Source organism: Lingula anatina, chromosome 2, assembly GCF_051362555.1.
Source record: "Lingula anatina isolate TDL-2025a chromosome 2, LinAna3.0, whole genome shotgun sequence".
Taxonomy (NCBI): domain Eukaryota; kingdom Metazoa; phylum Brachiopoda; class Lingulata; order Lingulida; family Lingulidae; genus Lingula; species Lingula anatina.
This window is the reverse complement of record NC_141768.1, coordinates 23,297,985-23,311,897: the sequence shown is the minus strand read 5'-3', so window position 1 is coordinate 23,311,897 and position 13,913 is coordinate 23,297,985. Positions and strand designations below refer to the sequence as shown.

The window sequence follows — 13,913 nt, the reverse complement described above, 5'->3', positions numbered from 1 at the left end:
AGAACCTCGAAGGAACCTTGAAGGAGCGTCTTGATTAAGACAGTTTACGTCTGCACTTCTCCACAGCATGATCTTGCTGTAGGGTTCGTAGTACATGCATGTGATGTTTTTTACTAGTTAAATTTTTGTCATATAGCATACCAAGATGAAGACCAGGTTCAGCACGATAGATATTGCAGCTGTTGTTTTTGAAATTAATGAAAGGTGAGGTTTGAAGCACCATGATTATGCAAACAAACGACCAACATCTGATTCCCATTAATTATTTTAATGGTCAAGTTGCACAACATGACGTAGTCGTTTGAAAAAAAAATGAACGAATGAATGATGAATGAGTCATCCGATCATAATGTTTGACGAGGGACATGTTTAACATCTTAGGATGTCATTCTAAGGCGCCGATTAACGACGAGTTAACATGATTCAGTTTAGAGGTCTCCCCACCCCTAATTTTTGACAGGTTTATTTTTCTTTTAAATTATTTCAAAATATGACGTCTCCAGCTGATACAGCATTTTTTATCCAAGGAGTTCCAAGAAAGTTCGACCTCCTTGGTTTATCATGGGCATATCGATAGTCTGAAGGGTCTTGGTCCGAAAAATGGTAACATTTTAATCAGTTTTTTAATCAAGGGTTTATTGGTCCAAAGGTTCTATAGTGAACAATCGGACCAATGAACCTTTGGACTATTGAACCCTCAGATTATTGCTATGGCTCCAGTTTATCTACATTGAGACTGTCTTGTTAGTCTGTTTGGATCAAAACTGTTGTTCCTCATCTCTGTTTCTCACTTTAAAGGGTCCTTCACACATTACATGTTGCTTTATAAATACTGGTTTTGTGATTCAGAGAATGAATGTCATTACAGTGATAACATATTCAACATTGTATTTAATTTCTATTTTATCTTGCCTTCAGGTTTCTTGGAATGAGGGTGGTAAATATCTATGATATTGATAACAAAACATACCTCATCAAACTTGCAAAGTGAGTAAAAAGTTTAAAGGTATTTTCAATTACTGCATTTGTTTTAGATTAAAATTGAGGTAACATTTTATTTTTAGTACTTTACATTTTTCATTATTACTTCAATAATATAAGTAGTCCAAAATAATGTATTTACAAAAATTATAATTCACAATATATTTAGAGTGATATACATTTCTTATTGTTTATAATCTGAAATTGGGTCGTATGATCATTACGATGTTAATTATTTCTATATTTCAGACCAGATCTAAAAGCTGTTCTCCTCCTAGAGTCTGGTATTAGACTGCATGGCACAGAGTTTGACTGGCCAAAAAACATGAGTCCATCTGGGTTTGCAATGAAGGTAAACTTATCAAGTTTTGCTTAATAATATGAGTTGATTTATGGTATGAGGTTTGGATGAAGGTTGAAGATTAAATGTGACATATAAAGAAAATTAGTCCAATGTTTATTCAAGGTTTTGGATTTTAAATTAAATTTTGTCATTTTGTCAGCCTTTATTTTGATGTTTCAATTGTTCTCTTTATTTTTACAATTCAGCTGAGGAAGCATCTAAGAGCGCGTAGACTGGAGAGTGTGACACAGCTTGGAGTTGACAGGATTGTAGATCTTCAGTTTGGTTCAGGAGAAGCTGCATACCATGTGATACTAGAACTCTATGACAGAGTAGGTCCATTTATAGTTTTGTTTCCAGGTGTCATTTAATTAATATAATTTCCTATTTTATTGATTGGGTAATCATTCATTCAAATTCAAATTCTCAGCGGGTCCATTTTACCATGACATCACTGTGAATTCCTTCCAGGGCAACATCATCCTGACAGACTTTGAATACACAATATTGAACATCTTGAGACCACGGACAGATGACAGCCAGGATGTCAAGTATGCTGTGAGAGAGACCTACCCCATAGAGGCAGCCAGGCAGCCAGACCCCCCTCTCACCATAGAAAGGTATGCCAGGGATATTTTAGCCAGAATGGGCTGAATTTTTATAGGACCTGTCATCTTGAGTCTTTGTAGAACATTAGGTGAGGTTGAGATCTCTCCACCTTGCCCTGTCCCTGGCAACTTCTTCCACTATTCTCTAGCCCAGCCACCCAATCTTGTTCCTCGTCCTTTCTGCTGTTCTTCTCCAGATTTTTTTCGTTGCTTTGCTTTCCTATATTTGCCTTCAGGTGCCAGAGTGTGGGATAAGATGTAATGGTTTTATGGGCTGGTGCTGATTTCTGTTATTTAAACTGCATAGTTTCTAGATTGCATAAGGAAAGACGAGGAATGAAATATTTACTGATGATTGGTAGAATTATTTACCTATAATTGGTAAAGTTATTATCAATATTTTTTCTTTCTTTTTCAGATTACGAGGGATGCTTTTAAGTGGCCAAGAAGGAGATCCTGTAAAAAAAATTCTGAATCCAAAATTAGGTTAGATGGATGGAAAATTTAAACCTGTATTCAAAATTTTAACATTTTTAAACTTTTTTTAAGTACTTTTTCTTTTTAATTTGGTTAAAACCAGAAAAAGAAATACAATAAAAAAAGTTGTAAATACAGAAATAGTGTCTAAATTTTTGACAGTTTTGGTTATATGCAGTGGTACATACCCAGGAAGTGGTAGTGCCTCTCTGATCCTCTTATAATTGTATTGGTTTTCTCTTTCAGTATATGGCCCTGCACTGATTGAACACTCACTGACATCTGCTGGGCTTGCTGAGAACGTCAAACTTGGGAAAGGATTTGATATAGGACAAGGTAAAAGACCATATATTTTTCAAAATGCAGTAAAAAGAAATATCTTGTCTTCACGAAGCAAAGTGGTATCTGTAAGTTGAAGTGTCTTGAAGGCCATTAAAGTAGAGTGTAGATAGATTCCATTTAATCCATGAGTAGTGTTTTTAATTCAGTTCTGAAAACTTGAGTGATGTGCAAAACCATGCAACAATGGAAACTATCTAAAATAAATGCTTCTGTATATTTCAACTTCAGATTTGCCAAAGCTCATGGTTGCTCTTGAGGATGCTGAAAAACTCTTTCAGCAGATGAAAGACAGTGTTAGTAGGGTATGTATGAAACTGTGTTACCATTACATCTGTTGAGTTAGCTACAGGTCCATTTCATATCAAATTTTGAGCTGAAATGAAATTCTGTTTGATATTTTAAACAATTAGGTGTGAATATTATCATTTGTAAATACCATCTTATTATTATTCTAGGGTTTTATAACACAGAAAAAAGATAAGAAGGTGAACCCACAGGAAGGTGAATCTGCTGAGCTATTGACGTGAGCAAAGCTTTCTTATATACTGTTAAAGGACTATGTAACAAGGACAATGTGACGAAAATTTTGCAGGTTATCTGGCTTTCTGAATTTTTTACTCACTACTTACCCAATTATGTGTACATCTATATGTTGTACTTCTAATTTTAGATATGATGAATTTCACCCATATTTATTCAAGCAATATGAAAACAAAAGTTTTGTGGAACTGCCTTCCTTCAACAAGGTAAAACAGTGGAGTCCTATAATTCAGCAGATGTTCTTTGTTTATATTATACATACAGGGTATATCTTTGTCAGTATTCAAAATTATTCTTTCTATAAACATAACCCTCTTTAAAAGCCGGTTTCTACAAAAGTTCAGAATGATAGTTTTTGAAAAATAATTTTATTTAATTTCGTACTTTTCATTTTTGAAAAATCTATTTGGCTAATTATGAGTTATATTTAGTATTGTGGTTGTATTTCAGGCTGTGGATGAGTTTTATTCAAAAATTGAAAGTCAAAAACTTGACATGAAGGTTCTTCAAAAGGTATGCTTTATTCAAAATGCTGTTTAACAGTTCTCTATTTTATATTGCCTATATTGTGCAATGATGTTCATTTGTGTAAGTACCTGTGCCTTACATTCTAAGATAATTTGAATTGTTATGGTATAGTTTCCTATGGAATAAAATGTCAGTGATGTTTCAGGAAAAAGTAGTGGTCAAGAAATTGGAAAATGTGAAGAAAGACCACGAGAAGAGATTAGAGACTCTGCAGAAAGAGCAGGAACAGGACATTAGGAAAGCTGAACTTATTGAAATTAATTTAGATTTGGTAATTTATTGTTTTTTATGTAGTGTGTGTATTGTAAAGAAAAGATCATATTTCTCATAAGATTATGTAGCAGTAAGAATTATTTAATAATATTTAGGTAGTATTTTACATGAAACATATCAATATTCTAAAGTATGCAAGTGTTCATCAGACATAGCATTTGCATGCAGTAACAGTTCATTAAATTTACATCATATTTGTTATAGTGAAGAAGTGAAAATTGCTGAACTATTGAGGTTTTTTCTACTCTTTCATCTGGCATCTTCGTTACACTTCATTGAATCTGTTTCTATGCACTACTTTATTTAATGTCTGGTATATGTTATTAAGTATTGTGTCCAGTTTTTCTTAAAATTGATCATTTCCCAATGCCCCAGGTGGACCGTGCCATCCTGGTGGTCCAGAGTGCAGTGGCTAACCAGATAGACTGGGATGAGATCAAGGACCTGGTCAAGGAGGCACAACTTCAGGGAGATCCTGTTGCCATAGCAATAAAAGCTCTCAAACTGGATACTAACCATATTACCATGTTGTTGAGGTAAGAGAAATTCTGTTTGGCTAGGTTTGCACCCTCTTTAAATATCTGGACTCTTTTAAGAAGTTTGTTTTGATTTAAGGAAAAGCTATACTTAAAAATGGAGAAAAATGGAGTCAATTTTTCAAGAGTTCTTTTGCTTATAATATTTTATAATAGTCTCTGTTCTTTTCTGCATCAATTTGTTAATGAAACTGTAATCAGCACATATTGAAATGTCTTACTGGATGTATAACTGTATGGCATATTTTTCCACAATACAAGCAACCCATATGCAATACCCGACAGTGATGAGGAGGAGGAAGATGAAGAGAGCAGTGAGAATCTTAAACCTCTCAAAGTTGACATAGATTTAGGACTGACTGCATATGCTAATGCTAGGAAGTGAGTAAGAACAGATGAACAGCTATCTGTACATCATTTGTTGAAACTTTCTTTGATTATCTGTTACCAAGACTGCTTTTATACTTGAGAGCTAAATGAAAATTTTTAGCATTTAATTATTATTATTATTATTATTATTACTACATCCTAAGATAAAAGCCTGTTTATTTTGTAAAATCCTTATCTTTGTCATAACTTAATATCTCATTTTTATGACCAATCTTGTTTTTATTACCAACTTTGTCAATTTTTTGTTCAGATATTATGATATGAAGCGTTTTGCTGCCCATAAAGAGCAAAAAACAATAGACGCATCTGCAAAGGTCAGTGTAGTGTATTTCTTCATTTTTCACTATCAGTTGAATTGGCAACAGTGGGACAGAATGTTCATACAATGAAGTTACAAAGACAGTATTAGCATTATTTATTTTATCAATGCTCAAATGCTCACCAGCATCACCATACATTTTTGTCTTATAAACCAACTATCTCTGTTTTGTTCTTTATCAATAGGCTTTAAAATCAGCTGAAAGAAAAACCAAGCAGACCTTAAAAGAGGTCGCCACTTTAGCCAGTATAAACAGGACCCGCAAGACAGCGTGGTGAGTTGGATTTTTATTGCAATTTGAATTCAGAGAAAGAAAAAGTTAGCCCTTAACCTATGGTTGTCTAGTAATGCCCATATTCACCATCACAATTAAGTGCTTTACTAAATCTGAAGTCTGAATTGTTTGTTTCCAGGTTTGAGAAGTTCTTGTATTTCATCAGCTCAGAGAACTATTTGGTGATAGGTGGTCGTGATCAGCAACAGAATGAATTGCTGGTGAAGAGATATCTAACAGCTGGTAGGTGATTTAGCTTAATAAGCATCAGTTTTATTATTTTCCCCTCCAAGACACTCATAAATAAATGCACACATAGACATGAAATGTGTATATAATTTAGTTAAATTTTTTATAGATCATCAGCTGTTAAAATCTGTTTCAGGTGATATCTATGTACATGCTGATTTACATGGTGCTAGTAGTGTAGTTATAAAAAATCCCACAGGTAAGCACTAACTCCAACCCACTGTCTGTAATATTTCCTACTTAACTGTAAATGGAAAATGAAGAATGATGTATTATAATTAATTTTACATTCTCCATGCAATTTTAATATTTGAGCTATTCATAAATATTATATTACACTCCTAGTACAATGATAGTTATGATTGTTTATTGCATTCAGGCTAAATTTTCATGAATATATGTGGTATCACAGTCATTTTTTGTTGTCCCTTAATCTTTTACTATTAACCCCTGTTACTGAAAAAGAAAAATTCAGTATTGAGAGATAACTGTAGATGACCATGATGACACACACATTCACAAATAAAACTATCGCACAGGTGAGCCAGTCCCCCCTAAGACACTGAACGAGGCTGGTACAATGGCAGTTTGTAATAGTGCTGCCTGGGATGCCAAGGTGGTCACTAGTGCGTGGTGGGTCTACCATGACCAGGTGTCCAAAACTGCCCCCACGGGAGAGTACCTGACCACCGGGAGCTTTATGATCAGAGGTAAACATCCCAACTCTCTTTCAATATTTTATGTGGCGCCTACACAAAGTATATAAGTTAGAGTATTTTATCACAATTTTGAAATTACCAAAGTGTATGTATTACAATTAGTTGAGATAGAAAGGAAAATATGTGCTTTGAATATAATCACCTTCACTGATTCCGGTAATGTTTTAATTGCAGGAAAGAAGAACTATGTGCCTCCATGTTATTTAATATATGGGTTTGGGTTTCTCTTCAAGGTGAGTTACTGTTATGAAATGATGTTCTGTGCTCATGAAAATTTAGCAAATGTGGTTAAGATGGTCCAAGAAAAATTACCTTGAAGAATATGAAATTAGATTTAATATGTTGAATTTTAATTTTATTTTAATTATATATATATATATATATATATATTAAACACATAGAAATTTGAGACATTTCTACCACAACCATGCGGCAACAATTTATCCAACAATAGTCAGAAGAGAATATGAAATAATATTCTTAAAGGGATAGAAATTTGAGATTTATTTTACAAAATTTAATATCTTGAATCAATAAAATTGGGAAAAAGTGACAAAAAGGTACATTTTATATCCTACCACAGTTGGAGGAAGGTTCTGTGTATCGCCACCAGGGGGAGAGGAAGGCTCACGGTGCAGACGACGAGGACACGGCATCAATGACAGACTCAATGGTGTCAATTGACGGTGACACTGCATCTCTAAACAATGGCAGTGACAGTGAAATGATGGAATCGGACACCACAGAGTGTTACTCTAGTACTACTGACTGTTACTCCAGCAGTGAGAAACTGGCTTTACTAGGGACAAAAAAACAGGGTGACTCTGGGGTCCAAAAGAAATCAGAGGACTCTCAAGACAAGGAGGCACCTGCACTGAACAGTCCAGATGGGATAAATTTTAAAGCAGAGGGAGTTGCCCCGGAGACTTTAGGGCAGGAAAGTAGTAGTAGTAGCAGCAGTGAGGAGGAGAGTGCCTATCCTGACACACAGATAGATTTAAAACATATCAGAGGCGAAATGTTAGTATGAATTTATGATAATAATTATTGGTTCTTGCACATTTTTATGGCTTTGACCTCATAATAATAATAATAAAGTACAATAGTGACTATCTATGCTAATCTATAATGAAAGCCTTTACATACATGGCACTGCTTCAAACATTCAAGACTGAGGCATGTTGCATTGTTTTATAGTATTGATAAAACCCGTTTAGTTTAACTTGCATACTCAGCACATGACTTTGTGGTAGTCAGTAGATCGCTGTGTTTCTTTCTTTTAAGCATGTTTTCTTGTTCAACATGGATTTATGCCATATTCTGAACGCCTGTTTTACAGTTTTACATGAGACATACTTTAACCAAACAAGAAGTTGTCAACCAATCTAGGGTAAAGACAAACATGAAATAATTTGAATGAGCCTCAAAAGATTTGTTGTTGTCGTTAAATTTTTTAAAGACATTGATAAAACCTTTGAATGATTTGTATGCGTAATATTCATACATTGTTCTCCAGGTTCCAGTCCACTCAGGGCAGAGGCAGCTCAACCTCAGATAAAGATGAGTCTGACATTGGGCATATAGAGCAGGTACATTTTACTAGTTTATCTGATTTGTTTGACAATGTATTCAGTGTCTTGAAAGTATAGATTGGTTGAATAAAGTGGATGTTGGCAAAAATTACCCTCCCAAAAAGGAAAGCAATTCTTGAATTTTTTATTTGTAGGTGGAGAGGAAGGGATCTTCTAGATTAACAGCCAAACAAAGAAGGTAGATAAATTGATTTAAATTGTATTACTGTTAGGTGTTTACCTCATATAATTCTTTTTAAAAGGTAATGACTTGTTTAATTGTTTATGCAGCAGTGACTTGCTCCATTTTTATCATTTCACTTGTTTTATTTTTTAGAGAATTGAAGAAAAAATCCAAGCAGACCTCTGAAGCACCAGTGGAAGATGAATCTGACAGTTTAATAGCAGAAATGGATGACCTTCTGAAGTCAGAAGTAAGTTTAATTCGACTTGATAACTGAGAAGAAAACATGTATTCAGTGATTTTTTTTCTTCAATTCTCTAAATGATTGCAATTATAAAGCTTTTAGTTGATAAATTCACTTCTTTCTAAGATGAAAAAGGAACTTTATGCTGCCAAATTATTTCATGCCTTAAATGCCTTTTTAATCAATTGTTTCTTTATTTGTGCCTCATCTTTTATTGTAATTGTAGAAGCAACGACATAAACAACAAAAGCAACAGCAAGCAGAAGAGGAGCGCCCACAGCCTAAACGAGGGCAAAAAGTATGTTATTGAAATGTGTTTTGTTCAAGTGAGACATTATTTTTAACATTACATTTCTTTTATTACTTTGATTGATGTTTGTCACATGTGTTTGTTAGAACGTTTTGGAAAAAATATTCTTTTAATAAGTTGTTAATAAACTATGATCATATCCAGGCCAAAATGAAGAAAATCAAGGAAAAGTATAAAGACCAAGATGAGGAGGAAAGGAGACTAAGAATGGAATTATTAGCAGTGAGTAGAGAGTTAACTCTTATGATATCAAAATTGAAAAGTATTACGTTATATGGTGTCTTGGTCATAGTTTTTTCAAATCAAATCAAAAAGTATTTATTATTTATTCAATGTGCAATATCTTCTTTTTTTTTTAAGGAATGCTTCCCATCTCAAGGTATGTTATTTTATTTACCAAAGGTTAAATAGGATTGGTTTGGGATGTTTGTTTTATTTCACTGATCTCCTTTCCCCCACTAGTCTGCAGGGGAACCCAAGGAAGAGAAGAAAAAAGACAAGAAAGGTGGCCACCAGCATCAGATGAACAAACAGAAACAAAAACAGCTCCAGAAGCAGCAGCCAGTGATAAAGCAGCAACACCAGCACCTAGAGGTGCCTCAGGGAGACCCCCAGTTCACACAAGGTGGGACCTCAGAAAGCTTTACTTGTAAAGCTTCCTTAGACATGACTGGTACAACCACTGAACCAAGGAGAGAAAAGTGCAGTTAGAAAGAAAAATAGATAAAAAAAGAAAACTACATTGTTGATTAAGTTACTTTTTGGTTAATTCGATACCTCAACCTCAAATAAAGATGAGTCTGACATTGGGCATATAGAACAGATACATTTTTACTAGTAAATATGATTTGTTATGAATTTCAAATCTGATAGAAGTAATTAAGTTTATTGCATTTTAATTTTAAGAAATATTCATGGAACTAAACACATGTTATAATTATTTATTTCACATAAAATTCTGTCTTTGATTATAGATTTTTATTTTTCTCTTTTCTCTTGGATGTAGATATGGACCAAGCCAAACGCCACCATAAGGCCTTAGAAGAAGAGGAGCAGGTAGACAGATATTGTACATCTTTTCATTTTGTAGAGTTTAACATGCATTAGTCACCTCTGCTTATATTGGGTGTTGTTTTTTCATTGGAGTTGGTTAATAGACAAGATACCTCAAAATTTTTTCCACAGGTTTACAATTTTTACTTAATCCTAGTTTCCTTATAATTTTACAAGACTTTTTGTGGCCCTTTTTCTTTGGTGTATGTCTGCATTCTTGGGTTATCCTCTAGTTTATTATGTGTTTGGTTGATTTTAGGTTACTGCTGAAGAAAAAGCTGTGCTTGAAGAGGAAAATGTACAGATATTAGAGGTATGTGATACTCTGCAGCACATGTATTTTCATGTATAGTTGCCTCTTTATTATTGCGTCATATTTCAAACAATTATAAATGATTTCTTAGAGACAGTTTTGTTATATTGCATATTGTGCCTTTTCTTCCATTATCCGCAACAGCATCTGTATTAATTTGGAAAAAGAAAATGTCAGTTTATTTACATAGATGTAAGTTGATATTGAATTTACACCGTTATATCTCATAATTGGTTCTGTAGGATGTGAGCGCTATAGACACCTTAACTGGATGCCCTGTGGTAGAGGACGAGCTACTCTATGCCATCCCTGTGTGTGCTCCTTACACTGCCATAGTCAACTACAAGTAAGATGGATTCTGACTTTCACAGTGAAAATCAACCTAGGTCCCATATTATCCTCTCGATAAATACATTGCATGGTTTCTGAACTTGCTTTAAAACATTGAAAGTTTTTTAGTTAAAAAATCACTTTCAAAATGTTGTCAGGAATAATTATGTGCTCATTTGAACCCTTCTGTGGACATAATGTATTTTAAAGGTTTTAAGGTTTTTGCAGGTTATTATTTTTCTCATTTTTTTAGATATAAAGTAAAGTTGACACCAGGCACACAAAAAAGAGGAAAAGGTATGCTGTCTCATTTCTTTGAAAAATAAGATTTTGTTTTGACTACCCATGTAGAAAGATTAAGTCTTTTTAAATATCTTAGCAAGAAAGTTACTGCAATGTTAATGTTTTTATCTTTGTTGAGGAACTTAACATGAAAGATAACTGTCTAAATTGTTTCATGTTTTGCAGCTGTCCAGACTGCACTGAATATGTTTCTTCATGAGAAAACAGCAACACCCAGAGAAAGAGAACTATTGAGAGTAGTCAAAGTAAGGCCAATGTGGATTTTGTGCATTTTGTTCACTTTTGTTATGCTCCTCTTTTTTCAAACTTAGAGGGAAGCTGACACCAATTTGCATGCTCATATTCACTCACAAGATTGCATGCACATGCACACAAGCATGCACACACACACACACACACACACACACACACAGAAAGAGAGAGAGAAAGCTGACATATATACTTTGTAAAATGTAAGTGAATTTTTTACATATCTAGTTGTTTTATTGAAAGAAATAGTTCCCCAGACTTTGCAGTGAGATTTTTTGACTACTAGAAAAAAGAAATCTTATTTGATTGGTATTTATAGATAGCTCTAGTTAATTTTGAAAATGCCAGAGATGCATGCACCTTCATTTTCCTTATTCTTTGAACAAATAAAAGGAGGATGTCCTAAGAAATATCATTATCTTATAATTATGATCATGTAACCAGTTTGACGTCAATGTAAGATTTATGTTACTAAAAAAGAGCTAGTTTGAAATCCATATTCTCTAATTTTCTTGGTTCTTATCCATTCTGCAATATTGGGAGTTGACCATGTGTGAGTGTGTTCATAATCATTTTCACAATGCAGGAAACTGCCAAGTTTGAAGACTCTCACATTCTCCCATAGTTAATGCCACATTAACAGTTTTATCAGATACAATGTGTTTCCTGTCATATTCTGAGGATTAATTTCACGGAAATTGGTTCCTTCGGGCCTGTGTAACACCGCCTTAATCTAGCTTTGTCAGTTCAATCAGTATATCTAGAATGAAGACAATGGCCTTAACACATACATGACCTTCATATTCAGCAGTTATGCTTTGATTTATGTAGATCTCTTATATGGCTTTTAGTTTAAGCAAAACTCATCGATTTATATATTGATTTATGTAGTGATGTGGCTGCCTCTGTTGATACTTATTGGACTTGGATGTGACAGGCAGATTGAAAATGTCATATTGAAGTCTGTGTTCTGATCTATTACCGTACATAAAATATCTTATAGTCCCTTAATGTAGTTCTCATGTTTATTGAATCAGAACAAAGGTCTGATTTAGTTGGATATAAAGCCAATGTGGCAGCTTTGTGTACATCTTGCTCAAGTTTAATTATATTGCTGAATACATGTCGCTAGAGCACCAGATCCAAAATCAATAACGCTGAGAATTGCACCATTTTCTCTATGTTGACAAGGTTGTAAGTAGGTAGATGTGTGCTTTCCAAGGAGAGAATTATGAATGCTCCCTGGATTGCATTATCGGTATATCAGCCCTGCTGTTCAATATAATGCAAACTAAATTTTTTCCCAGTTATCTAGTTTAATAGATTCTCAGATGTCCTTTGTCCTGAAATGTCAAAAGAGATTTAATTTGTTGCCTCGATACATTAAGGATTAGATCTTAATTTAGTATTTCTATTGGTGCGGCAAGCTGGTTCCATCTTATAGCTATAGATTAAGGGAAGCAGTAGAATTGATCCAAGGGAGATCAGCATTTCATGTTTCATAAATTGGCAATTTCAGAGCTTTATTAAGTACCCTGGTAGATAGCACATTCTGTCAAAGATGTCGCATATTTTTGAATACAGTTTTTGGATTTCTGGTTTTGCTGGTTTGATTTACAGCAATCGATGACTGAAGCTTTGTATGTTTTTTTTTTTCAGGATAATGATCTTTCTCGAAACATGCCTGGGAAAGTGAAAGTCTCAGCACCCAATTTACAAACTGCCAAGCGCAAGAGGTAATCAGCCATGCAGCAAGGATTGATTGTTTCTCACCCACTACGTCTTCTTCTGAATTTGAAGCCCAAGTTTCAGCAGTTTACAGACTGCAGCAGCTAATTCTAAGTATGAGAACCTTATGATGTCTAGAAGGAAAGCTTAATCCTTTGTGGAAATTAAAACCAGCATGACTTAGATTAAAGACCTCAGAATGATATTCAAATGAGAATGAGTAATGAGCATGTATTGAGTACCTATCTGTAATACTGTGAAGGAACTATCAATACATATACAAAAGTTAATCCATCAAGTGCAATTATAGCTAAGTCAGATGTATAGTGGAATGGTATTCTTTTTTAAATTAAATGAACTGTCATCTTATGTATTTGATAAGGGATATTTTTTCATGCAGCTGGACAGATGTGTTTTTTTTTTCTTCAGAGGATGTTAAAACATGCACATCTTATTAAAAAGACGTCTCTTTGCAAAACTGACTTCTTGTCTCTGTGGCAGTCACTGTTTTTATAAATCATGAAGATAGTAGGCTGTTTGTGAATGTTTTTGTAATTGTAGGTCTGTTTCTATTGTCTCATGCTAAATAATTACTTGATCTGACCTGAAAGTATTTTCTCAGAATTGTTGTGTTAGAAAAATTATTGGATCAGGCAGAAGAAAAAATGCATAGAAAATTTAAATAGTAAAGTGGTGTGTTAATTCCTAAAATAATTGATATCTTTAATGAATAGTGCTTGATTGCATTGTGCCATTATGAGGTGAAAATAACTAAATGTAGATCATATTAATAAAGCATTGCTTTATTTGAATGAGCAATTAAAATTTTCCTTTTTTTTTTGTGTACATGTTATGGAGTTGTTTGTGAATTTTTCATTTTTCACAAATTGGCATGTTCATGGTGTAACTTTGAACTCCCGTTGGCCCGATTCACTATGTCAATAATGTATTCTGAATGCCCACATTGACAGTATCACATTATTTAAAAGTGCTTGTGGTTATGCAGTAGACTGTTATGTAATATTCCATCAAAATTAACAGAAAACCTA

The 13,913-nt window shown here is 33.9% G+C and overlaps 1 protein-coding gene across 1 annotated transcript; it reads left to right on the top strand.

Moving 5' to 3' along the window:
• Positions 1–33: 33 nt before the first annotated feature.
• Positions 34–13,707, top strand: LOC106164918 (ribosome quality control complex subunit NEMF). The gene is made up of 33 exons (XM_087007183.1): positions 34–204; positions 919–987; positions 1,231–1,333; positions 1,531–1,656; positions 1,796–1,944; positions 2,351–2,418; positions 2,656–2,745; positions 2,980–3,053; positions 3,207–3,274; positions 3,422–3,497; positions 3,742–3,804; positions 3,965–4,090; positions 4,468–4,628; positions 4,890–5,009; positions 5,269–5,332; positions 5,523–5,611; positions 5,751–5,854; positions 5,997–6,059; positions 6,400–6,570; positions 6,754–6,812; positions 7,163–7,599; positions 8,096–8,168; positions 8,306–8,349; positions 8,488–8,584; positions 8,805–8,876; positions 9,033–9,110; positions 9,351–9,513; positions 9,895–9,944; positions 10,201–10,254; positions 10,497–10,600; positions 10,838–10,881; positions 11,053–11,132; positions 12,796–13,707. Exons 1-33 carry the CDS (start codon positions 146–148, stop codon positions 12,874–12,876), a joined length of 3,279 nt encoding a protein of 1,092 aa, XP_086863309.1. The 5' UTR covers positions 34–145; the 3' UTR covers positions 12,877–13,707.
• The last annotated feature ends 206 nt before the right edge of the window (positions 13,708–13,913 follow it).

Bases quoted from the DNA above. Each gene is read 5' to 3' on its own strand.
- LOC106164918 (XM_087007183.1), top strand. From the start codon at position 146: ATGAAGACCAGGTTCAGCACGATAGATATTGCAGCTGTTGTTTTTGAA. The intron at 2,419-2,655 runs GTTAGATGGATG...TTTCTCTTTCAG, and splicing joins AATTCTGAATCCAAAATTAG to TATATGGCCCTGCACTGATT. The intron at 11,133-12,795 runs GTAAGGCCAATG...TTTTTTTTTCAG, and splicing joins AACTATTGAGAGTAGTCAAA to GATAATGATCTTTCTCGAAA.